This window comes from Plectropomus leopardus, chromosome 9 (assembly GCF_026936395.1).
Source record: "Plectropomus leopardus strain MGB_pleo_1.0 chromosome 9, ASM2693639v1, whole genome shotgun sequence".
NCBI lineage: Eukaryota > Metazoa > Chordata > Actinopteri > Perciformes > Serranidae > Plectropomus > Plectropomus leopardus.
Genome location: NC_142184.1, coordinates 27,724,422 through 27,748,919, shown reverse-complemented (window position 1 = coordinate 27,748,919; position 24,498 = coordinate 27,724,422). Strand labels below are relative to the sequence as shown.

The 24,498-nt window shown below is 39.0% G+C and overlaps 1 protein-coding gene across 2 annotated transcripts in view; it reads right to left on the bottom strand.

The window, feature by feature from the left end:
- cep104 (centrosomal protein 104) overlaps nt 1-24,498 on the bottom strand; it is a 36,165-nt gene that overhangs the window by 3,652 nt on the left and 8,015 nt on the right. For both annotated transcript variants that reach the window (XM_088082427.1, XM_042492177.2), the window contains exons 8-21: nt 21,536-21,691; nt 20,544-20,771; nt 19,538-19,753; nt 18,583-18,750; nt 17,622-17,795; nt 13,396-13,572; nt 9,837-10,037; nt 8,808-8,903; nt 8,412-8,493; nt 7,394-7,466; nt 7,046-7,154; nt 6,795-6,933; nt 4,516-4,583; nt 84-171 (exon numbers count right to left, since the gene is read on the bottom strand). In XM_088082427.1, coding sequence (XP_087938553.1) covers nt 84-171; nt 4,516-4,583; nt 6,795-6,933; nt 7,046-7,154; nt 7,394-7,466; nt 8,412-8,493; nt 8,808-8,903; nt 9,837-10,037; nt 13,396-13,572; nt 17,622-17,795; nt 18,583-18,750; nt 19,538-19,753; nt 20,544-20,771; nt 21,536-21,691 — 1,975 coding nt within the window. The remainder of the gene's footprint in view (nt 1-83; nt 172-4,515; nt 4,584-6,794; nt 6,934-7,045; nt 7,155-7,393; nt 7,467-8,411; nt 8,494-8,807; nt 8,904-9,836; nt 10,038-13,395; nt 13,573-17,621; nt 17,796-18,582; nt 18,751-19,537; nt 19,754-20,543; nt 20,772-21,535; nt 21,692-24,498) is intronic.

The following is a 24,498-nucleotide window of genomic DNA, read 5'->3' as shown; positions in this document are numbered from 1 at the left end:
CCAACAAGCATGGGCACTTTGTATAGCTTTCACACTGAGCGTTGGGGAGGTGTGTGTAAGCAGAGAGGGTATGAATGCTTTACCTTGTGCTGGCTGAGTTCTCTGGGACACCGCAGTCCTGCGTGAGTTTTGTTTACAGCCCTCCCTGCCCATGAGGTGAGCCTTCCAGGCCTGGAACAGGGACAAAGTAGCTCAGTGAGTTCGTTCCTCTCCCAAGCACTCTCTCTATCAGGACAGCCGCGGGTGACTGTAGGCTCAGTCAAGGCCCGAATGGCTGCCCTCCCTCCCACAAACACTGCAGTCTTTCTTTGGTTCTGCGCTCACAGCTCTGGCAGGGAGAGTGTGACTTTCTCTGAGTGTTTTTTTTATTTTATTCATTTTTTAGGGTGTGAGAGTTGGGCATGTTGAGAATCAGATTTTGAATGAGACTACAAATGAGTTACAACTAAGGTTAAAAAGTGTCAGTGGTTTGAAGGGAATAAAATGGTTAAATGTTAAAGTACTGAATAATGCAACCATGTTGTATAATTTTCATGTTTAATCATCAATTATGCTTTTTTTGTTGCCAAAATTAGACAAAATGTTGCCTCAGAGACTCATATTTATTCTAAGCACATTAACAAGGATAATAGGTATTTTCAAAGCAAACATTGTCACAGCAGCAACAACACAGGTGTAATTAATACCATTAACTAAGACTGTATTCCAGCTACATGTGCCAGCCCCAGTATTATGCATGCTGTCTCACTGGCAACGCTCAGTGGGATACTTGAATTGAGTGTAATGTTATTTGTTGTGCTGTGCTGTGGCTGAAACAAGTCAAAATGCCTGCTGTCATTGATTTAATACTCAATTGAACAATGCGAGAAAATGCTGCTGCATTTAGACCTTTATGCATTATATACATCTGGCCGCACTCTAGTGAGTGAGATTACATCAGGTGTCTTCCATCAGCTGGCAACAGGAAAGCACCAGCTGTCAAATCACTGATTGGTTGTCAAAAGTTTGACTAAAAGTAGACTGCACTTCTTAAAGTTCTTCTGCCTTTATTCATGATTTATTATGCATTTATGTATTTAGTCATGCCTTTATTTTTTCTTCTGCATTTATTCCAAACCAACTGCTGCCACTGCTCAAAGTCACTGTATGCATTAGGGGTCGAACAATACTGGATTTTCAGGGCTGACACCGATACCGATTATTCGTAGTTAATGAGACCAATAACTGATATTTGGACATGATATGCATTTACATTCAAAATGAGAATATTTCTGTCAATATTTAGAATTTGGAATATAACAAACTCCAGCACAAAAATTTGTTTAAAAGCCTTTGGCAAATGTTTAATCAAAGCTGAAAAGTCCAACATCATATAAAGAAAGTTCAAAACAACTTTTTTTTAAAGTGAAAATTTAAATAAAAAATGAATAAATAAATGCCAAATGCCAAATATTGGCCCCAATAATCATCCAGGCAGACATCTGTCTACTCATGGTATGCATCATTCAAAGCATTAATGTAGCAGCAAACAGCTGTTTGCCATGTAAAAATAAAGTGGAGTAATGACATTCTGAGCAGAAGACGAGGCCACACTCCCTCTGTGTGTGCTGTAATCTATGCTTTGTAATAGATGGTCCATCTGCATGTGCATGTAAGTGCATGCGGGTCCCTCTCTATGTATCCCATTGGCTGGCTAATAGTTGACACTCTGCACCACAGTCATATGGTGTTTAACACTGATATCGGGGCGTTGTGGAAGCGTAGCACCCACCCTCCAGTTTCCTTTCACATTAACGATCAGTGCTGTTGTTTGTGCTGTTTATGGAGTTAGCACAAGTACCTGCTAGCCGCCGGATCAGTCACCTTCATGTTGAGAACCGTGTCAGGACAATCAAACCTCACACACTGAATCATAGACTCTTAATGTTGCATACATCTCCTTTAACTAACATTACTTACTATCATTTAAGTGTCTTAGGCCAAATCATTATTGCTTCTTGAGCAAAATAGGCCTTTGTTTTGTATGAAAAATAAAAAAATTCTTTACGTTCACTACTTTTTGTTTTTCAAGCAGTTTAAAGTTTCCTTCTGGATCGGCCAATCAGAACTCAGGAGCGACAGTATTAAATGCTGCCGGCACACTTACAAAAAATAAAAAAATATAAATGTTCAAGAAGTCAAAAATTATAAATGACCTCTCTTAACCTTACAAACAGCAATCCAAATGGGTCATGTGCCATTCCCATTACAAGGTCCCAAATGAGTCTTGTATTTTTGTAATTTTTCACCAATACCTCTCAGAGTTGGAGGAGCATAATTTGAGAATCTTCTGCCTTTCTTGGATGTGGTATCTGTTTGTGTGGCTGCATCACCAGAATCAAACCCTGATTTCCCTCGATTACCTGTGGTCATCACAGTAAGCCCAGAAGTACCATAATTTGAATGAGATGTCTATCTTCCATCAGTGATTAGCAGCCATTTTAATAACATTAATGAAAACAATCTTCTCCTACAAGCCCCACAACATGTTATGCCAAATTCTGAGGTTTTAAACACCATTTTGGATTCTTGTATTCAAATTTTGTTCAAAAGTATCATCTCCAAAATGCCTGTCCTAAAGTGGCCCTGCCTGTCCTATTCTGGGTCAGGGCAGGCACTGGTAAGACTGATTCTTGTAGCTCTTGTGGCTCCTTGAAAGACGAGTTGCATGATTTATTAGTCTCCACGATGACAGAAAGGTAACGAAAGACAAATGAAAGGCTATACTGTTGTTCCATTTTTTAGAGGGGCAGAGAATCTTGTACGCTGTATCTCGCTTTGAAACTTCTTTTGCACACAAAAAGTGGATGGACACAAAGGATTGGCAATGAATGAGGGCGCTGAAATACGAGCACTGTTTACTTATAAAGGATTATAATAAACTGTTTTCCTCGAGGTAATATTATGTAATATTCAACACCGGGGTTACACTCAGTGCACTATTGTTGAGTTATCCATTTTGATTACATTGTCCACACACAACACTCAGCCGCGAGCCACAGCTGGAAAGAAAGGAAACCTGAACTTGTACCAATTGTACAAAATACACAATCATTAACTTTTGTCCAGTGCTGATGATTAGTGTCACAAGCACTGCATTATCCTCAAGCGCTCTGACTACAAAAAAGATTTAGGGAAAGCTGTCAAACTATATATCAAAATATACTTTAAAGGATATTTTTGTCATTACTTCTTCTCAAACTAATAGGAATGTGAAGAATGTGATGGTATCTACTTTACCTTGAGACAAATGAAACAGCCCATTAAGAACAAAGGCTTCATGTCCTTTGAAGTCTTTGAAGGCCAACAATAGCCTTGTTTTACCTCAACACCTGTTTGTTCCTCAAGCCTAATATTAAATGCTGGTCGGGTTTCTGTGTCGATATAAAAGAGGGAGACGAGAAAAGCTCACTGAGTGAAATTCAGCCTAAGTTCTGTGAAAACTTAAATCGAAACTAGAGTTACCCTATAATTATCTAGGAGGCAGCTCTGTACAAGAGACTGTTGAATATTGCAAAGAAACAGTTAGTATACAGGCAGTAGCAATAGAGGAAAAATCAATACAGCATAGCATAGTATAAATAATTTATGCAGCAAATAAAAGTTAAGTTAATATTGTATTGTGACATAAGTATCATCATATCATCAGATCAGATTTGGTCAGTAGACTGAAGGGGCACACTTCTTCCACTTTACACTTATGCCACATTTCCGCCAAAAACTTTCCATATTGTACCCTTAGAACTGTACATAACCTGTACGGACATGTACATAAACCGTAGATCTGTTTTGGGTTTCCAGCGCAGTATTTGTATTATGTAAGCGAGGTTGCTACCAGATTGTAATAGCCGCATAAGCTCTCAGTGTGTTAACATGGACATATGTGCCCCGTTTATGATTGTGTTTTTGGATTATCTAATTTATGTGTTTGAGCATGTAAACACCATATTCTGTTTAATAGAAACCTGAATATATTAGCTGTAGCACTGAAAGAAACTGAAATGAATATGCGGAATATGAATAACCCGATTTCTCTGCACTCACGTAAACACCATATCCCCAAATTTGATCACAGTTGAGATAAGCCTCATACACCAGTTATTCATGTACATGAAAACACATTCAGTGTATTTCTGCACCACCCTGATCATCAATGGAACAAGGTTACGTTAAATTTTCAGCACAAAAATGAACATGCTGGAGTCTTTGGAGCACAACAGGAGCGTCGTGCTGCCATAACATGCACGAACGATGCTTCACCACTTTTTCTTTCAGGTGAAAAAATAGAATATTTGCAGTTTGCATAATCTGGTGGAAATTCATACATATTTTTAAGCACTTAAAGAGCCATTCATCAGTAAAGCTTAGTCATGCAGGAAAGCCAATGAAAAAATGAAATGGTCAGAATTATCACATAACAAGCACAACTAGTGCAGTTTGATGTCACTTGTGTAGTTTACATGTACATAAACTCACCTTCTCTCCAGGTGTGAAGTTGTTGTGACACAAAGGACAGTGGTTGGAGCCTTTACCCGAGATGGGGGCTGACAAAGAAACACAACACCTTTAAGCCACCTCTTACACAATTACAGAAAAGGTCCCCTGAACATGTCAGAGAAAATGATGAAATTACACGTCTGAGACAGAAATTTTTAAAAATACAATACACCTTTGAGGAATGGGATCAAAGGGGTGAACATAACCAACCAAAGTTCCAATTCAAATGTCAGTTAACCCTCTTATAACATACAGGAGTAGGGTAGACTTAAAGGTTATGGTAATTCAGTACAAAAGGCACACTGGTGTCAATTATCTATGGAGACATATGGCTGGTAACAGAGACGTACTGTACATCCTGATACAGTAAGCCTCCTTCTTCAGGTTAGTTGGTACAGTTTCAGTGAACTGTATGCAACTGGAATAAAACAACCAGGAGATTCTGATGATAAGCGGCCCTCAGCTTTCAGACAGTCAATACTGGTATCAGGGCTGGGTAGTTTACAGAAAATTTACTTAAACACTATGGAAATACTGACTCATATCTTGAAAGCTCTGTGTAGCAATGTCAACATGGAACACATTTTCCATGTTTTATAAAAGCTTTAATTTTGACCACAGATTTGTTGTGCCTATAACAAATGGAGTCATATATATTAAAAGAAAACGACACTGGGGTGCTAAAACAAGGCAAAATCCAGGCTGTGGAGAACCAAGATTAAAACCAGGAAGATAAATACAGTATCAGAAGTATGTTTATCTAACTGGGGTGGGTGGACTGATAGTGAAAAAGTGTCTTTTTGAAAAGAATGTAATGGTTTATCTGATTGAGGAAGAGTTTTGTGTGCTCTGTGAGAGGTGGAAGTAGAGCTTTGAGGCAGAGGTAATTAGAGAAATGGGCAGTTTGCTCTGACAAACATCATTGGGCGGATATGAAAAATTTTTCTGGAGACAAGTCTAAAGTCAACAAAGTAAGCATTTAGCAGCAAAAACAAAGACTTCAGTAGCCTCACAGGCATGTTACGAAGTTGCATTGTAATTGAATTGTGTCTAACATTGTAGTGTAGGAATGATGGCGTGTAATCCCCCAATGTAATGACGATATAGCAGGACAAGCATCTTTACACTTCACTGCCACCAAAGTAATCAAAGTGTTTGTATACCAAACAGTTAAAAACTTTTTGAATGGCCAAACAAATCACCTGACCTCATATTAACTGAGCATGTGTTTCTCTTAATGAACCCCCCAAAAAACAAGCAAGATATGCAGCTGGCTTCACTCAGGGCTTCACAGAGGATGACCAGCCATGATACAAAGTTTCTGCTCCACCCAGTCATTTACCAGAAGTATCTACAATCAAATTTAAATTTGATCCCTTTGTGTTAGATTATGTTGATTCATCTATTTACATTTAGTTGAGCTTCATACATTGAGTACATTTTAGTTAAAATTGGGGAACTATGTATAAGGATGACAAGGATGCAAACATGAAATTACAGCTGAGTCGGCACATGTGCCTCTTAGTCCATGTTCAAATTTGAATCTCAATGGACACAGTAACATTGCGCGTGCTGTATCTGTTAATGTCACAGCATTGCAATTAGACTTGAGCCCCAAACATTGGCTTGTGTAAATGTTACTAAAATCTGAGTTGTCAAATTCTGAAAAATAACTGGATCAGAAGTATATTTACAGATGAAGCGCACGTCTGAAAGGAACTTATCCCCTGATTATAATTTCAAATATTGCTGTTAATACAACAGTTATCAAAGTTGCAACTAATTTTGCCACAATGTTGCCATTTCCACCAGAAGGTGCAAAAGTAAAGCAATATTTGTGTAACAGAAATAAATTGGTTTTATTTAGTAGTTTTATTTAAGCCATTTGTCAATGACATATGAAGTAACAGTTTTTCCAGTAATTTTTTTGGTCACAACGAGAATTAGGCATCCTGGTGGACTTGCAGTGCTTTTTATCAGTCTAGACTGTTTGTATGCGAATTGCTGAGTGTTGGAGATATCGACGATAGAAATGTCTGCCTTCTCTTTAATAAACTGGAACTAGATGGCAGTCGGCTTATAGAGATCAAAGAATCCAAAAATACATTTGAAAAACTCAACAGCAATGTCTCTTCATTAGAGACAAAAAAATAATACAAGAAAAGTAAACCCTATTTAAACTAACTGCATGATTTCCATTATATAAGGTATTTTCAGAAAATTTCCATTGGCAAGGAGGAATAAAACTGAAAACGTACGGTTGCAGGCGGGTCCCTGGGCATGGCGAGTCAGATCTTCAGTAGCCACGGCCTCTGAGCAGCGTGGGCACTGGCTGAACCTGGAGCTGTTTTCACATTCCCCCAGCAGGTGCTCTGTGAGGCTGGCTATCTCGACTACCTGTGAACACAATGCAGAGTTGACGTCTTTGAGCTTAATTACTGAGGTGGTGATTAAATAGCTGGGACGATGTCCTTTCACAAGGACTTAAAAAACCTCTGAAAATGTCGACCTGTCTACATTCATCGCAGCGTCTCAGCATAGGACAGTGTTTCCAGTAGTGAAGGTCCAGTCCATCCTCAGTGAATGACTCATCCTTTTTGCCGCAAAATATACACAAGCTGAAACACGAGATCAGACTCCAGATCAGATTATATCCCTTCAAATTAGATACTAAATACTGATACACCGTTTGCTAATAAACACCTCAACGGGAAATATAATTGACCAAGTGAAAACTGCACAGAATACACTAAACCTATTAAATTGGGACTAGGCTAATATGTTATGTAAATCTTTTTTCTTTTTTTATCTTTTATTTATTCCAGCAATTATCTTAAAGATCTCCATTGTCACTTACTTGTCCAGATAGCTGATAGATTGTTGGACGTCAATATCATCTGTTACCTTGTTCTGCAGCACTTTTGTGACAGCTGAAAGCAAAAAGACAATATCTGTTACTTGTCATGACTGAACTACTTGGAGGCTACACTTTGTTTTGTTTTTTTTTGTGGGAAAACTTGCTAAAATAGGCTATAAACTGTTGTGCCATTGCCAGTAGACAAATATGCATTTCTTTTTCATTTCATCTTATCAATTTATTTTTTTTCCAGCTGTGCAACTTTTGACGTCACAAACACATGGCAAAACAAGTTAGAAAAGAATAGAAAGCAGCATGGAGACCAGGGAAAATGTTACAGTTGTTACTGCTTTGTTATATCTGATATTTTTTCAGTCTCCCTTTTAAACTTGGTGCCAAATAAAATAAAATAAAACTACAGTTGTAAGCAGCAAAATGATCTTATTTTTTGCTTACACTATTTCTATAGGTTCATGATACAAAAGACAGGCAGTGTCGGTGTCATGTCGTACATGTTATATTGCCTACAAATGGAGCTTTTGTCTCTGTTATTGACATGCTAAGATGAGCACTATACATAGAGTTCAAGTGGTTAAACTCTCGGGAGCACTGTTGCTGAGCAACTGACAACAAAAGTAGATCCTCTTTGAAAATGGTCAATGATTTGGCTGTGTTTGCATTTCAATGCCATGCTGAAGAAACAATAAAGAATGAGGACAAAAGTGTCTAACTACCAGGGGCTCTCCAATTTATGTTACAAGTTGTGACCCCCAAGGTACCCTCAAATTTTCCACTTGTATATTAACAGGTTCCATTTGTATGACTCAAAAGACTAATTAGCACCATACTGATGTTTTGTACCATAAAGTAATATATTGTGATGCTTTAAAGCAATCCAAATCCGATCTGTTTATGTTCAGTATATAAGGATGTTTAACTCTACCGAATAATGTCTTTAATGTGATTATGTTATAAGATGCTCTTATCTGCTTCTGTCTAGTAAAATGGGTGTACAAACTTGGTTTGCCAGCTTCTGGGGACTCATTTTTGGGAGCTTCTTTCTCAGGTGTTTGTTCTTTGGTGGTTTCAGCCCCTCTCTCCTTCAAAAGGCAGACAGAGAAATATGAATAGATGTCAGACAGCACAGTTCCAAAAAGAGTTGCTATTACACAGTCAAAGCTCTGCGCAACTTTAACAATGACTCGAGACTGAGACAGTCATTGATAAATGATGGGCCTCCTCTTCATGAGACTCTTAAGGAAACATAACATGTTACTATCTGTTCATGTGAATCCATGAGTTTCTCAAAACCTAAAGAGTAAAAATTCTATCAAATCTGCGTGGAGTCATAAAGACAAATTAGTAGCCATTACAAGAAGTGATGTAATTGCAGTCTGATGACAGCTCCACCTACTGTGATCTCTTTCAAGGCAGCCAGCTGCTCCTGAAGGGAGTGGATCTCCTCCTTTTCTTTTTGCCCATCCTGCTGACCACCTCCCTTCTTCAATGTCTGGATGAAAAACAACATGCCATACGCCCATAGTCAGAGTCAGTTTGTCAGTTTCATTTTCCTCTGTGTTTGCTTCCTTTATTCTCTCTCCTGTTAATATCATTTCATGATCACAGATTACACCAGCTTTCATCTCGTTATTTTTGTCTGTAAGAGTAGAAGAGCTTAAAGCTCTGCAGACTCTGAGGGCCATTACGTGATGGGAAGGCTAAGTTTCAAATAAAGCCAGAAGGAAATTAAACTTTGTCACTATATTAGTCACAAACTTGACAACATAGCATCATTACATCACGTCAGCTTTCTGGCTGCATTTGTAATTACAGCTAACAGCTGTCGTTTACCACATTATGTGTTTATAATATTAGAAAAGTCAGTCAGGCTTGTTATTGATGCAGCCTTACACACAGTTCAGTTGGTGACGACATGAAGCATTAAAAAAATAAAATAAAATAAGATGCATGGATCTGCCATGGACATTTTGTTTAACCAGATGAGTAAAAACCAGACTGCATCTTGGCTTTGGAAAAGAAAGCAGCAGAGGCAGTTGTCTGTGCAACATGAAACTCTGTTACTGTCAGAGAAAAAAAGACATGACGTCATATAGTCCCCTCTACGAAGCTCATCTCTTTTCAGCTTGAGAGAGTGCTCCCATCTGCCATGTCTGACAGTTTCACTGTCCATCTACCAGCTGCTCCTCGCTGACTACAGTCTGTTTATAAGGTGTGAACACATCCTAGGTCTGGCAGTTTGATGCAAATAATTTTTAACAGTGAAGATGTACTCCAATATAAGCATCAGAAATGACACATTTGTCATTATAGAAATATGTGATTTCAGTTATTTCATTCTTTTTTATATTCTATTTCTTCTTCAAGTAAAAAAGTGAGCATTAAGGAGAGATTTATTTGCAGTGAAGGAAAAAAAAACACTTGCCTGAGTGTCCACCAGCTTTCCATCAATCTTGGCAAAGCCGTCAAAGAGGGATTTGAAGAGGAAGTTCTTCCGTGCAGCAGCATTGTTTGGTGGAAGGTAGTTGAGAACAGCAGCTCTGTGCTGCTGGTACATGGATAAGATGACACGTACTGCCAGCTCTCGAACCTCTGATGTATTGTGCTCCAAAGCTGCTGTACAGAACTGACAGAGGAAAACAGGGCTTTCTATTAACATGTGAACATTGAGCAAAGATTTTGACTGACTGAATATTATTGTTCCAATATGTACGCTATTAGGCAGTTTGGCTTTGGTTAGACTTACTGAAGACTTTTTTTGTTGTTGTTGTTGACATTTAAGTTTTTGGGAGTTACAAGTAACATTTAAATTTTGAATGTTAAAGATAGAGAATGAAAGAAGTCACACACACACACACACACACACTACACACCTTGTAATTCACACTTTGGGCTAGGTTGTTTGGTGATCAGAAACCTGAGTGGACCACAAATCAGCACATGAACTTGAATAACCTGTCAGCTTTCTGTTGTGACCTCACTCATAAACATCATGTAAAGCAGAAACCACAAAAACCACACTGTAACCAGGTTTCTAATGCAGTTTTCCCCTGTGCACTCGTGAAGGACAAAGACATCCAGACTGTATCACTGCAAAGCAGCAGAGTGACAGGAGAGATCACTGCACATAGTGGAAAACTACACAAATATCCTCTTTAAGTCTAAATAAATTGGTTCCCATTACTGAATATTTGACTATTTGTAATCCTGTTTAACCTGATTTCTTTGAGTAATGTAACGTAATGTGGCATTATGTGCCCTCATCTAGTGTCTTCAAAAACTAAATTATGTACGCTATTGTGCCTTTGTTCATTTTTCTACCTCCTTTATTTCACTTCAAACAACTTAAATTACATTTTTGGACCTAGTTCAAATGCATTTCTTAGTCTTGTGTAAGCTGGTTACAATTGCACTGTGCTTGAAAGGTGCCATACAACTTAACTTGCCTTGTCTTTCCTCCAGTATGCTGGGGAAAATATTTAGAACAAAATAATTATGAAGAAATATTTGTAGTCTATTTCATGAGCATAGCAACAACATTGTTGAGGTCCTCTGAGGGACATGCACATCATGACGTAAAAAGAGCCCATATCCGACATAATCTGTGTGAAGAGAGTCGTAACACAATGGCAATCCCGCCAGTAGAGAACATTAACATTCAGAAGTAAACTGTGCACAAAGGCCACCCATCCCTTGCTCAACAGGCTCAGGGACAGCTTGCCATTATTCTCTGTTGTCTCTGCTGACCACTTCTCATTTTAATTACAGGAAATTCAATCACCCTCCTTATTCGCTTTGGCTCCCGCCTCGGCACAGATCGCCCAGGTAACAGCAGGGGAAAAAGGAAAAATTCTCAAAATATAGCTGGGCAAACACTGTAGAGCTGTCAAGAAGGATAGTCACAGGATCTAAAGCTGCAGATACCAGGTTTTAGCTGTACCGCCTTCAATGGCACATGTTTATGCAAGCACATGTAGTGTATAAATATCTATGCGCTATGTGAAAGGAATCTTTTTCTTTTTCCACTCAAACACATATACGATTGAAACGTTTTGTCTGATTGAGGTGCTTTGTGTGGTCTGAGGAGTAAGACTGCTTTTGTAATGTGTCAGCACAAAAAAAAGTTTACTGCAGAGACTTTCTGTACTTCTGTATTAAATGACATGTTGCTTGTCACGGCTAACCAGGTGTCACAACACATCATCAAGCCATTCATTTCTGCAACTGAGTTTCAGTCTAAACCTGGTGTCTCTTACATGTTTCTCATCAGGCAAGCTGAGAAATAAAGCACAGCCCTGCTGTCACATCTCAATCCAGACGGGAAAGGTTTCCCAGGCAAACATGGGAGGCAGCCAACACAAAGGGGACAGGCGCTGAGCAAGCATGCTCAAACATGCAAACGCAGGCCACCCAATGCCACCTGTGTGGCTTTGGTTTCAGAAGGCGGAGAAACTCAGAGGACAGACCTAACAATTTGCTCTTGCTGATAAAAGATATGCAGAGTCAAGAGGAGGGCTGGGTGAAGGGGGATGGGTGAAGGGCCGCTCGTAAACTGGAGAGGGGAGGACGGGAAGGCTTGGTCAACAGTTGGATAGTTTGCACGTAGATATTAGGTCAGTGCTGGGAACCAGAGGAGTGTAGGAGATGTTAAGTGGATGCCAATGGTGACAACATTGACTCAACTGACTGGAGCTTACTGACTGCCTGTTTGGGTGAATTGAAAGGCCACAGAAAACCAGGGAGGGATTGCTCCCCTTTCAGTTTGTCACACTGTAACTACTAAGTCAAATGTAACGGAAAACAAGTTTGATGGAAACCTACTTTTAATGTCGAATGATACAGGTATATACTGAATGTACCTCCATACAGGTCACATGCTTTTATGTTCAAGAGGATATGTCGTATTGTTATTTCCAAATTGGAAAGAGATTAATTTGACACAAAAAAACGCAATAGTAGTTGACAGAAACTCAAGTGTAGAATTTTGTCAATACATACAGGAGCATTTTTTGGCTGCCGCTGCTAATATTTACATTTACAATGTATTTGCAAGATTTTGCAGCTATAAAATCCCATAAAATGTTTTAGTGTCCCCAAAGTCTTTGAGTACGAAAGTTGGACGTTTGTTTCTCGTGATATAATGGAATAATTCTCTCATTATCCCAAAAAGAAAAGCAGTAACCAAAGCTTCTCTTGACTCCTATACTCTGAGGTGTTTGGGGTCAAAATGTCAAAATTTGGTTGTGAGGGAAACAAAATCTTGATTTCTTGAGATATCGAGATAGTTAACTTGTGATCTTGAGCTGCCCGGTTTGATAATTTCAACCATGGCTGCTCTCTGCTTCTGTATCAGAAACCTAAAATAATTCAAATTAAAAAAGAAGAAAGAATGGATGGATGCATTCAGTAGCGGTTTTTACACTGCCTGTTCAAGGCGGGAATATCATGTTATTGTGCTTCCTCGCCATTTTGCCGCCCTATCTGTTGGGAGAGAGTTGTCTTGCCTTCAAGCCAGCAGCAAAGGTAGTAACAAGCCGAAACAAGGTCTGTGTAAAAAGGACAACTGAAAGGCTGGAAACGTGTATGTGATCAATCGGTGATAGATTTAAAAAGCAGCTATTAGTAATTGGCAACAAAGTCAAAGAAAAGCAGAGGCCGTAAATGTCTACAAATTGGAAAAAAATGGGGTTTGGAGGCTCCTTATCATCTGAGCAGAGGACAAGATCAGCCCCTATATAACAGGGACTGTAAATGATTGTTATTGCCATGTCATGCCATTGTAATTGTTTACAAATTGCTGCCAATGCATGTGTTATATGTTACACTAGAGGCAGATGCTGTTGTGCTAATCATCATGCCCATCACAATTCTTTTGCTTCCACAATACCAGCATGCTTTCTAAATCAGACACCGGAGCGGAATAGTGCCGCTGTTGATTTGTTCTGTGAAAAAATGCAAAGACGGCATAAAGAAGGGACTTTTACCATCATGACGTTGTCCAGGGTGAAGCCAGAATTATCTGTGCCCAGTTCAGCAAGTAGCTTCTCGAGCAGCTCGGCCCGACTCTGAGCCAGACGAGAGGGGAAGTTGGATTTGAAGGGCTTCACCAGCTCTCCAGGGATTACCTGCAGGGTGCGTACATCCTTCAAAACAGCAATTTCCTAAATGGTGGACATGAGAAAGAGGCAAAGACTTTGAAATTTGTAAAGGTCATCTGATGTCACTATAAACGTACAGTATGCTCCTTTAGATTAAGTCATATGTGTGCTGTTATCTGTTAACAAAACATATGTGTGTCATGCGACACATGGTAATTTGTCATTCAACACAGGCATCTGTTGAAGAAACAAGTCATGACAGAGATCACAAGTGTACAATGAAAGTAGGACGGAAGATGGCTCTTGGAAAAACTTCTCTCAGTTGTTTGCCGTTTCAACCGCGTCAGGTGAGTGGAATGTATGTCGGAAACAAGGTGGACACACACACACACACACACACACACACACACAAATTGTATAAATTGTACTCATTGTAGAAATAATGATTCAGTCACTTCTCTAATAACAGAGTTCTGAACAGATCTAGAAGGGCTGGGCGATGATTTCAGAGGGCTGAGACTCATGGTAATGGCCTGCACAATTGTGTCCTGAGTTGAACTCATTGAAACAGAAGCTACTTTAGGTCATAAAGACCTCTTTCCCTTTCTTACTCACCACACACACACCCATGAATGAGCTACACTGCAACAGACACCAGTTAGCAAATGCACATTACGTGTTCACACCAACTTCCAGTACGGGCCACAAATGCCAAACACCACCTCTTCTGTATAGCACCCGAACTGCTGGCTCTGCTCCAGTTAAAGGCTACAAGGAACCAGTCTCAGCAGTCAGTGTGACTACAACATGGGGCTTGTTTTTAGGCTGGGGCAGAGCATGACAACACCTTAGACACCTCCTAACTCACCCTGTGTATCAAGCTGCAGTATAGCACACTGTTGCATGCAGGCATGAATCAGTCTCTGAGGTCAATGTTGTGTTAGGAAAGCTAACTTGAGACGTTACGAGATTCTTTTTAGAAACAAAACAAATAATATACACAACAGGATCTGCACACTCTATTTGATTAGTATTACTTAAATACAGTGCACAGATGCTAACGTGCAGAAGTTTGTTTCTGTATTTGTCCTTCCAGCAACTTAAAAAACCTCTCAGCTAGGTGAGTGGTGGATGCTTTAGCTCTTAAACAAAACATAATAAAGAAAACTCTACCAGTAAACAAAACTGGCTAAATCTGAGAGCTAAGGGTTACCAGCAAAACAGCAACACCTATGGTTAAGCTATTCGGTAAATCGGCAAGTTGCATAAAAACACACAACCTCATTCATAAGACACATTATCAGTTACATAGACTCTGGTGAAAAAGCAATACACGTATGAAAGGTGTTAAAATAAATGTATCCATTATTCTTCCTAACTGCAGTATACAGTGGTGGTATAACATTACAGGCTAAATACAGGAACTGATCTACAAAAACAAAGTCTTCATTTCATTCTGTTAAACAGTATAATCATATTAGAGAATTACATTAGGTCAGGCAATCATTTTAATTTATCTTCATAAATATCTTTCCTGTTTCTTCAGATGCTCACTCAAATAAGCTTAGTGTTAATAGAGAGGCACATAAGTCTCTTTCAGAATGTTTACAATTCACATGAACTCTGAACCTTTTTTGGATAGTGCGTCTTTCCTGGAAGAATCACGCACAGTTTTTGAGCGATAAAGTAAAATATTCCAATAAAACTACTGCGTCAATCCAAAAACACAGAGATAGACCGAGCACACATGGGGAATATTTTCAAAGTTAGCCTTTGGAGGAAATTTGAATTGGATTTTACACGTTGGAGCTCTGACCCTCTGTTTGCTCACTGTGTGGCGTGGAAATAAGGCACCTTTTTTCCATTTTGAATGCAGACTTGCACCGACTTACCGAAACCATTATCTGTGTTAACATGCACATAAAAACCCCAGTTAAGCACACAAATGAATAATATTAATGTGTGTCCTGCAGGTGCATATGAATCACTGCCAGTAAAGAGTGTATTTATCTACTGTGATTATTACTCATACCAATGACACTATTACTTTACTGACGTAAAGGTTATTTATGTACGTGCTTACAGAAGGAATTCAGCCTGAGAATTATACCATTAATCCATTAGCAGATTAACAACAAATTTGTTAATTGTTTAAGCCATTTATCATGCAAAAATGCCTAATACTTGCTGGTTGCAGCATGCCGTATGTCACAATTATAAATCAAACCCTACAATACAACTAAGCTTTTCTATGAATAATTTCTGCAGTATACCATTGTTTAATAATCACACACAAAAATAGTGTCTGCAGTATACTAATGTTAAATAATGGCACAGAATTTTGGTTCTGTACTTTAAGGCTATACTAACATGGTTACAACAAAAAAAATGCATGATCTTGCAATGTAATTGCAGTTTAGGCCTATTAAATTCATTTAGGGCTGTATTAAAATAATGTGGATAGTATCCTCCCTGGTTTTAAATAACAAGTTTCATAACAAGGATACTCCAGTTCAGTAACTTGAGGAGTAGCATATAACAAAAATAGTACCAAGCATACACGGTCATCTTTTTACAGTTTGCTTTTGGCTTTAAGTTGGAGTGTGAGATTCAGTTGTTAGCATAAATAAATGTCAAAATAATAAACTTCCCCTGCGTACAGTGGTTGCTGATGAGGTTAATGATTTTTATGTGTATATATCGATTGTCAATGTTAGTCATAGCAACTCTCAATATTACAGTGCTGCTTCACTGAGATTTGCGCAAACTTACATTAAGTTTATTTATATAATTACTTACATTGACAATTTTATACATTTATTTATTTTTTAAATGCAATCAATTGTTTTTCTTAACAATACCAAAACAAGAAAGCAGACAGAAAATATGTCTATGAAAATCATCAAGAGATGAATTTCATAATGTCTTTTTATCCCTCAGAAATCCAACCTCTTGAAAAAGACAGTTTAGTAAAGAAATTATCATCTGCTTATACCTAATCTAATAATTCAGAACTAAGAGGGTTGCGAGATTCACTCATTCATTCTTTCACAGTTCAGCTGTGATCTTATGACTTTCTCAAACAGCTGAAAATGTATAACCATAACAGATCCACCCTTATATGAATCATAACATTTTTTTCTCGTCTTAGTTCACAAAACATTTCCCTCCTCTTTGATGACTACAATATCTCCTTCAGCCGTCTGCCTGTATGTGGTAATAATGAGATCAAGGTCGACATGATGAACAAATGAGGATTTCTATATGAAAGGAGCAATGGCTCTTATATATGTACCATCAGCTCCTGAAAGGGGAGAACTGATTCAGCATCAAACTCTTTTGTATTTTGCTCTGTTTTTTAGCTGTCTTTGAGGCTTAAACAGAAAAAGATGGAACAAGAAGTAAGCCAGAAACATTTCTGGATATTACAGGATAACTGTTCATCTGTACATGATTACTCTATGTGCACACTGTTTTGTGTACTGCTGCAGTATCATTATTTTGAGGTAATTTTTCTTAGCACTCTCAGAGGACATGTACTATCATCTCACTCCTCTTACTTGCCCTTAATGTTGTCAACACTTAATTGTGTATATTCGTGTATGCATGGTTGTTATTTTATTGTATCAGTGCAATGTTGTATTGGTTTGATTTCTAATGTGTTTCGGGTTTCGCCTTCATGCTGGTAACAGTTCCAACCTTATGCGGGCCTGCCTCATGGGATCGGGAGTGTACTTAAGGCTTTTTGGGTTTGTTACTAGATGACAGGAGTTCCACCTAGTTCGTGTGTGTTAAAACTTAATTTCCAGAAATCAATTCAAATTTTGGCTGTAATAGCCATAAACAAATGAGTCTATCACCAAGGATATCAAAAGCCTCTTCAGTATGTTGCACATTGTTTTATGGAGGAAAAAAATAAAGACTGTGGTAAAAAACAAAAACAAAACCATTTTACAAAAATTTTACATAAGGAAAGATAGCGGAGGTAGACAAATTCATCATCTCTTCAGTCAAAGCAAAGCTGCTATGGAGGTAGAGGGTAGTCTGACAAGAAGTAAAAGGTTAAATGGAAATCGACTTGTGTACCATGTCAGTCCAGTGTGTTATTATACCTGTATGAAGGCAGTGGCCGCGCCCCGGAGGCGGCTGGCTGAGTCTCCAGTCTTTGACAGCAGGTTGGGCCAAGTCTGATCTATGCAGTAGGTCACCTCTGCCCGGCCCAGCCCCAGACTTGGGATCAGCTGGCTCAGCAGAAGCCGTAGCAACTTCAAGGAGGCGTGAAAAACCTATGGAGAGGGGCAGTGTTTGTTTAGCTCCAAATTTAGTCGACTTTCCAAGAAAAGTTAGCACCAGGCTGATGTCAATTAGCAGAGAGGTGAGACTTGTCAATGTTTAGTTTGAGTTGGTTAGAGTATGCAGATGGAGAGAGACAATGAGCTCAATTTAATTACTGGCGCATTTTTAATGTTTGGGCAGTTTTGTGTTTGCAATCAGTATCAGGAAGACATCTAACAAATACCTTAGGCTACATTCAGTCTCACAATGTAATGACATGACCTGCAGCTTTGACCACTGAACTGCCAAAGAAAGGTATATATAACATGAAGTGAAGTGAAGCACATTTATGGAGCAGCAAATTACTTCTTGACTTCTTAATAGAGCATTCTGTGTATCAATGCGGCTAGGAAAATGAATCACTAGAAGTATTGCAGCACTAATCTTTTCATTACCATACAAGCTGTAGATGACTTCCAGAGAGGGGTTACAAGGCCATCCTTGTCATAACTGTTTGTTTAAGGAAGCCAGCTTTGGGAGAGAGAACTAGGGTTGCATATGGGACAGGGGGGACATTGTTAAGAGTATGCATGTGTGAGTGTGTGCTTATGATTTAACTACATGAATGTTAGTAACTGGATCCAGAGAACATGATTTATAGACGACTTTGACAGTGACAAAGTAAACATATCCATAACGCCTCAATAGGGCGGCTTCACTGGCAGCAGTTCCTGTTCAATTAACGTGGACATTTACAGCAGTCAGAACAGGACAATTTTCTTTTGGGGACAAACTCACAGATGATACTTTATCCAGGAGGGCCTTCTTGACCAGGACGACTGCAGCTCGTATCATGTTTCTCAGCTCCTCCTTGGGGGTGGAGGGTGACAGCTCCAAAAGCTTTTTGTGCACAGCCAGGAGAGCATCCTCTCTGTGAGACCAGGTTTTGGAATACGCCCCAGCCACCTGGAAAAGAAGAGAGACAAAAGACTGGTCAAGGGGCAGGAAGATCTACCATTGGTTGCTTGAGTTCATCCTGCAACCCCCCCTGCTCCTTTCTTTGCCAGCTGCACACAAGGATGTTTAATTTACAAAAAACAACAGCACAAAACCGTTATCGGTCATTTTTTACGAACTAAACTATAAATGGCTGATTCACATGGCTAATACTGTAACTAAGACATCCCCTGAAAAGGCATATTTTTACGTTGATAGATGATCAGATATGATCTAATTATAATTAATCTCGCTTGAGCATTTACAGCAGTCAAAAATGTCCGCAAGCTGGGGAGACAATGAGGTCTGAGAACTTACTTACTCTCAGAGCAGAGGACGAGATCATCCGCCATCAATAATCCTACTGATAAATCAATAATCTATAATCATTATCACAGTGGTAATGATTGGTGTTGCCATGTAATGTCATTGTTATGGCTTTGTAAGCTGTCTGAATTGTATGTTATATGTCAAATTCGACGTCAAAGCTGTCTTCTGCGTTTGGAACAGTGGCATGACATCTGAAATATACTGGGGTGACATCATGCCGGTGTTGTTCGGATCTATGTAAATTGCAACGTAACGAGAGGGCTGTTGATAAAACTTAATCTGGACAGCAGAAATAGGGCTATAATATCAGAGTGCAAGTTAAGTTCCCAAAAATATTTGTCAGAGTAAATATTTAGAAAAAAAACATAGAAAGTAAAACCCTTTGTTTGCTTAGCAAACCAACATTTTCCGCCTTTGTTTTTCTTACCAGGCTTTCTCCATAGACCTCTATTGGAAGACCAGCCTCTCTCTGGGCCTTCTCTGTCAGGGGCTCTGGCTCTCCGCTTATCACAGGGCTGCGTGGAGTCCTTTGGGCATCAGGTTGGGGCGAGTGCTGCTCTGCAGGGCTCGGGATGGCCTCCACAGGCCAGTCTTTCCTCTGAAGGGCTGGTAGCGGCCTCTCATCATAAGGCACACTGGTTACCTGTAAGCAAAAACGTTGGTATTTAAAGTTTGGAATGTGATATTAACATATAATTTACAACTTCCACTTTTTTGTTTTATTAACATACAAGTACTGTATTCAAATTTCTCAGCACACAAAATAATACAAAGAAAACTGATCTACACTTTCAGTCTGTCCATCCTTTTAAAAAATTGATCATCTCTACCCATGTTCACTATCTCTCACTAGCATTTGATCACTGAATAGGTCGATCATTCAACATCATGATGACAATGAATGTTTAACCCCATCTTTACAAACCCAGTCTCCATCCAGTCCACACTGTCTTCCATGCCCCAGGGCCAACTGGCACCCTTCTGCCTTGTACAAGGCTCAAAGCCCTGCCCTCAGGCCAGGTTGGCAGCCGCTGGAGTCAGCCAACTGTTGCACGCTTTTAATTAAATAGTGAAACCCAACCTCCAGTAGGGCTGGTCTCAGGAGGTGGTGAGTAAAGCATAAAAGCCCCCACTGGTCATAATCTCCCCGTGTGCTCTGTGTTCCAACACTACAGAGGCTTAAGGCTGGAGACATGTTCCCAAGGTGCTAGGTTATTTTTACAACAATAAAGGGATTCATGCAAGCAGAACAAGCTCAAGGTGTCTACAGTTGTATCATTAATGAGAAAACACTGGGTTTGTCAATACTGACTATCCATACTGTCTTCAACAAATGAGTATTGGAGAAGTTGCTACAGTTTTTAAGTATGTGCAGGTGTTGGAGATGTTGTGATGTGCTGCATTATCTAGGCATTTTAAAAAGTATCACGTACATCAAGCTTGGGCACAACAGCAGGTGTGCATGGCGTGTCAGGTTGGCTGCTCAGTTTGGATGCAACAGTTCCTGCGTCTGACTGTTGGTTCTGATGAGCATTAGGTTTCTTCCCCTTCCTGAATGTGTCTGAGGACACAAGGGGCTCGGTAGGGACCGAATGGTGACTTGGAGAAGGCAGAAGGGAGGGAGGATCCCGGGTTGGGGATGAATCTGTGGCCTGTGTGATCTGAAGACATGGTGGGATGACAGAACAGAATTCAGTTTACAAAGAATAAGCCTTTTTTTCTAATATCCCATAATTTCTCATCTTGTTTACCACCAGAATCTTGGACAAAAACATATTGAGAAGAGATGCCACACTGTAAAATCTAACAACCTGATCTTACTGACTCTTTACTTTATATCTATTTGTAGCTTAAAAATGATAAGTGAAATAAGCGTATTCTTTTTTAGTAAGCAAATTTATCAAACCAGGTTAGTCTGACTTAACTGAACAGTTGTGTTTACTTGGTTGTATTGAGGGAACTGATTGAGTTTGACAAATAAAGTCAGAGTAACAAAGAAGGATTAGTTCATAGGATTATTTTAATTTGAACTAAATACTATTCTGAGAATCTTGAGACAAGACAACTGTTTGTATGAAACAAATGAAATCATACAATTAAAACGAACCCTCTTAAAAGGCTTACAAATAAATCTTAAATATATATACAAATATTCAGACAAAATCTTTCTCTTTGTTTACTTAAGATTTCAACAGGATTCCATGTCAGGCCGATTTATGACAAGTTAATTCACTCGTCATTTTTAAATTACAAGAACTTCACAGAAAAACTAGAATAAACTGCAAAATTAAGTATGTAAATATACATAAATCAAAATTAATGTTTATATTTGCTTGCTCATATTAAGGCAATTGGTTTCCTTGATTTATAAAAGTAAGATCAGCTTGTGAGTTCACAGTACATCAGTGGTTGGTGACTGACTCACCGTTGCCTTGTCCAGCAAGTTGTGGACCTCCAGCTGCTGGTAGACGCTCCTCCTGTACTCCTCCATCAGCTCCTTCTTCTTCTTGGCCAGATCATAATCTTCCTTTTCAATTGCACATCGCTTTTCAACATCATACCGAGCCAAGCGCTCCCCCACCTGAAGAGTCCCAGACAAAGAGAGGTAGAGACAGCTCTGCAGTAAAAATGGGAGCTGCTGAATGAGTCTGCTCATTGTCTTGTGTTGTCTTAGGATTTAAGCCAGTGTGTGTCTTTTGATTATTAGCTGCTATCTTTACCTTCTACAGCTGACACTTTACGAGTTTTCCATCATCTGTACTTATCTTACAGATGAAAGTAGAGCTACTGCTGAAATATCGACTGCATTTAGAAGCATCAATCATTATCATTTCATTAGGGAAAATAGAGTTTTTACACTGTTCATGAGCTTTTAAGTTTAATCTGCTCTGGTGTTGTTCTTACCATGTTGTTTTTTTTTAATGATTACTCCAGTTTATTACAACTTTGATCTTATTGAAATGCTTTTTTAATTGACTCCATTTCCACCTTCAAATTCTGTCTGGAAACACACCTTTTCAAGGTGGCATATTCAGCCTGATGTTAGGGTGACACACACGGAGATTTGCATCATAAAGATTTTATAATAATGATTTTATACCTGGTTTTTATAACTATGGTTTACTTGTTTACTACTTGTTTTTAACTGTGTGTTATAAGGTGTCCTTGCGTGCTATGAAAGGCTCCCATAAATAAAATGTATATATTTTATTTTATTTATATATTTATTATAATTATTAATCTTATTGGTGATAACAACATTGTTCTCATCAAGCGAATTGCTGAGACCTGGGAAAGTAGTGACATTACTAAAAACAGTTTCAACAGGCAAGAAACATTAGTCATGCGATCAGACAGGTTGTAAAGAAAACCCCAGATTAGTACCATTTATTTGGAGGAGAAAACAATGTTGAACGGTAGAGGTATGACCAAGTCGGAATAACTTCCTGGTTCAGCTTCGACAGACTGTACCTTCTGTGCACTGTTTTACCGTGCACTAAGGGATTATTACCAACATCTGAAGTGCACTCACTTTCAGTTTAACCTCTGAGGAAAAAGACATAGATAATCTGGCTAAATTGTCAGCTTGTTTACAACCTGTCTGATCGTAAAAATGCTTGTGTTTTTTTTTTACAGCCTTGGACCTCATTGTACTGGTGTTACTGTGTTCCCAGAGCAATTTCAGCAATTACTCTTGTGAGCACACTGTTATCAAAACCAACAGAAACAACAACCAAACTTAAACAAATCAGACCCAAAGTGTAATTACTCAGAATTATCCTATAAACCAAACTAGAGCATATTTGGGAATGGACATGGATTTGACACAGGCAGTTCTGCCCGGCCGAATACTACAGCCCTGGTTACGCATAGCAGTAAGTGTGCCACATGATGAAACAGGCTGGATATTTGACAGCAACTTCCAGTAAGTCAGGAAATTCCATAAAGCTGAATTAAGTTGCTAACAAGGTGCCAAGTGACACAGCCTGAGCATCAACACTCTGTTTTGGACAAAACCAAGTAGTGCAATTAACACTGAAACTCCAATTTATATTCAGGTTTTCTAGCATGTAGTTCTTTCTACGCCATGAGCACCACTGCTTCTTCCAATCAATGCCAAGTTGGCCAAATAGCTGAAGAAACATACCAGGCCAATTCTCTGCCTTTTGTCTTATCTTCTTCTGTCATGTCTTTTTAGATATCAAAAAATAATAACCATTCTCTGACATCCTAAGGGTGCAATGACAAGGGATTTTCAGCATGACTACATTGGTGACTGCTTTTTCCTCCATGTTAACAAGGTGCTAGTGAGTGGGTGTATGTGTGTGTGTTATCTGGTTACGGAAAGCCTTGTGGCTAGGAGTGGGACAGACACTACCCGAAGACCATCACTGCAGCTGTTGAGCCTATTAAGAATTCATGGTCAGCATGGTAACGTTGTATACAAGGAGGTCAGTGACAGGAATCTGAACAATGTTTAACAACTACTGTCACAAACGGTGGTGAATTTACACTTGGTGTCTGTCAGAGAAATACAAGCCTCACAAAGCTGAAATTTGCAAGAGCGAAATTATTATCAGTAGCAGTGCCAGTGGGTGGAATTTGGGACCTGAATTACTTACCAGTTGTTTGCAAAGTAAAAATAACTGTCGAAAGTCAATAGAGATAACATGGCCTAAAGGGGTCGAGAACAATGGTGGAAGAGTGTTAGTTATGTATCACATTTAATGAGATCATCTTATGTTTTCACACATGAAAGCTTTATCTACAGAGTAGCTAGTAGCTGTAACTGTCAGATAATTGTTTTTAAACTGAAATGTGGTAGGATAAAAATCAAGTAGAGTACATGTACTTGTTTACATTCCATTACAGGTCCAGACTGAATACTGGGAGAACAAATCCCAGTATTTTCCCTCTTGCCAAAAATCTTCTGCCTTTTGCTGGAAAAAAATACTTCCCTTAACAAGAGATGTTTAGCAAACGTCTGCTTGTGTGACTGTGAGCCTGTGCGTTCACATGCTACTTGTTTGTACTAAAACAAAGGCACATTTTCTAAACCCCAAACTGTCACAGCTAAATAGTGGAATCTAACCTTAAAATGCTGTTATGGTAAATAAAAGGGGTCAGCTGTTTTTCAGCAGCCTGTCCCTTCTTTAGAAAAATAAAATAATATTCATTAGAAAAGGTGTGAATGGAGCAGAATGCAAAATCTGTAATACAAGTGTCTTAAAGGAGTAGTTCAACATTTTGTGAAATATGCTTATTCACACTTTTTGCAGAGTTAAAGGATAAAATTAACACTGTTCTCATGTCTGTGTGTTCAGTGCGGAGCAAGAGCCAAACAGCGACTGGTTTACTTGAGCTTAATAATAATCTTAGAACCGTATT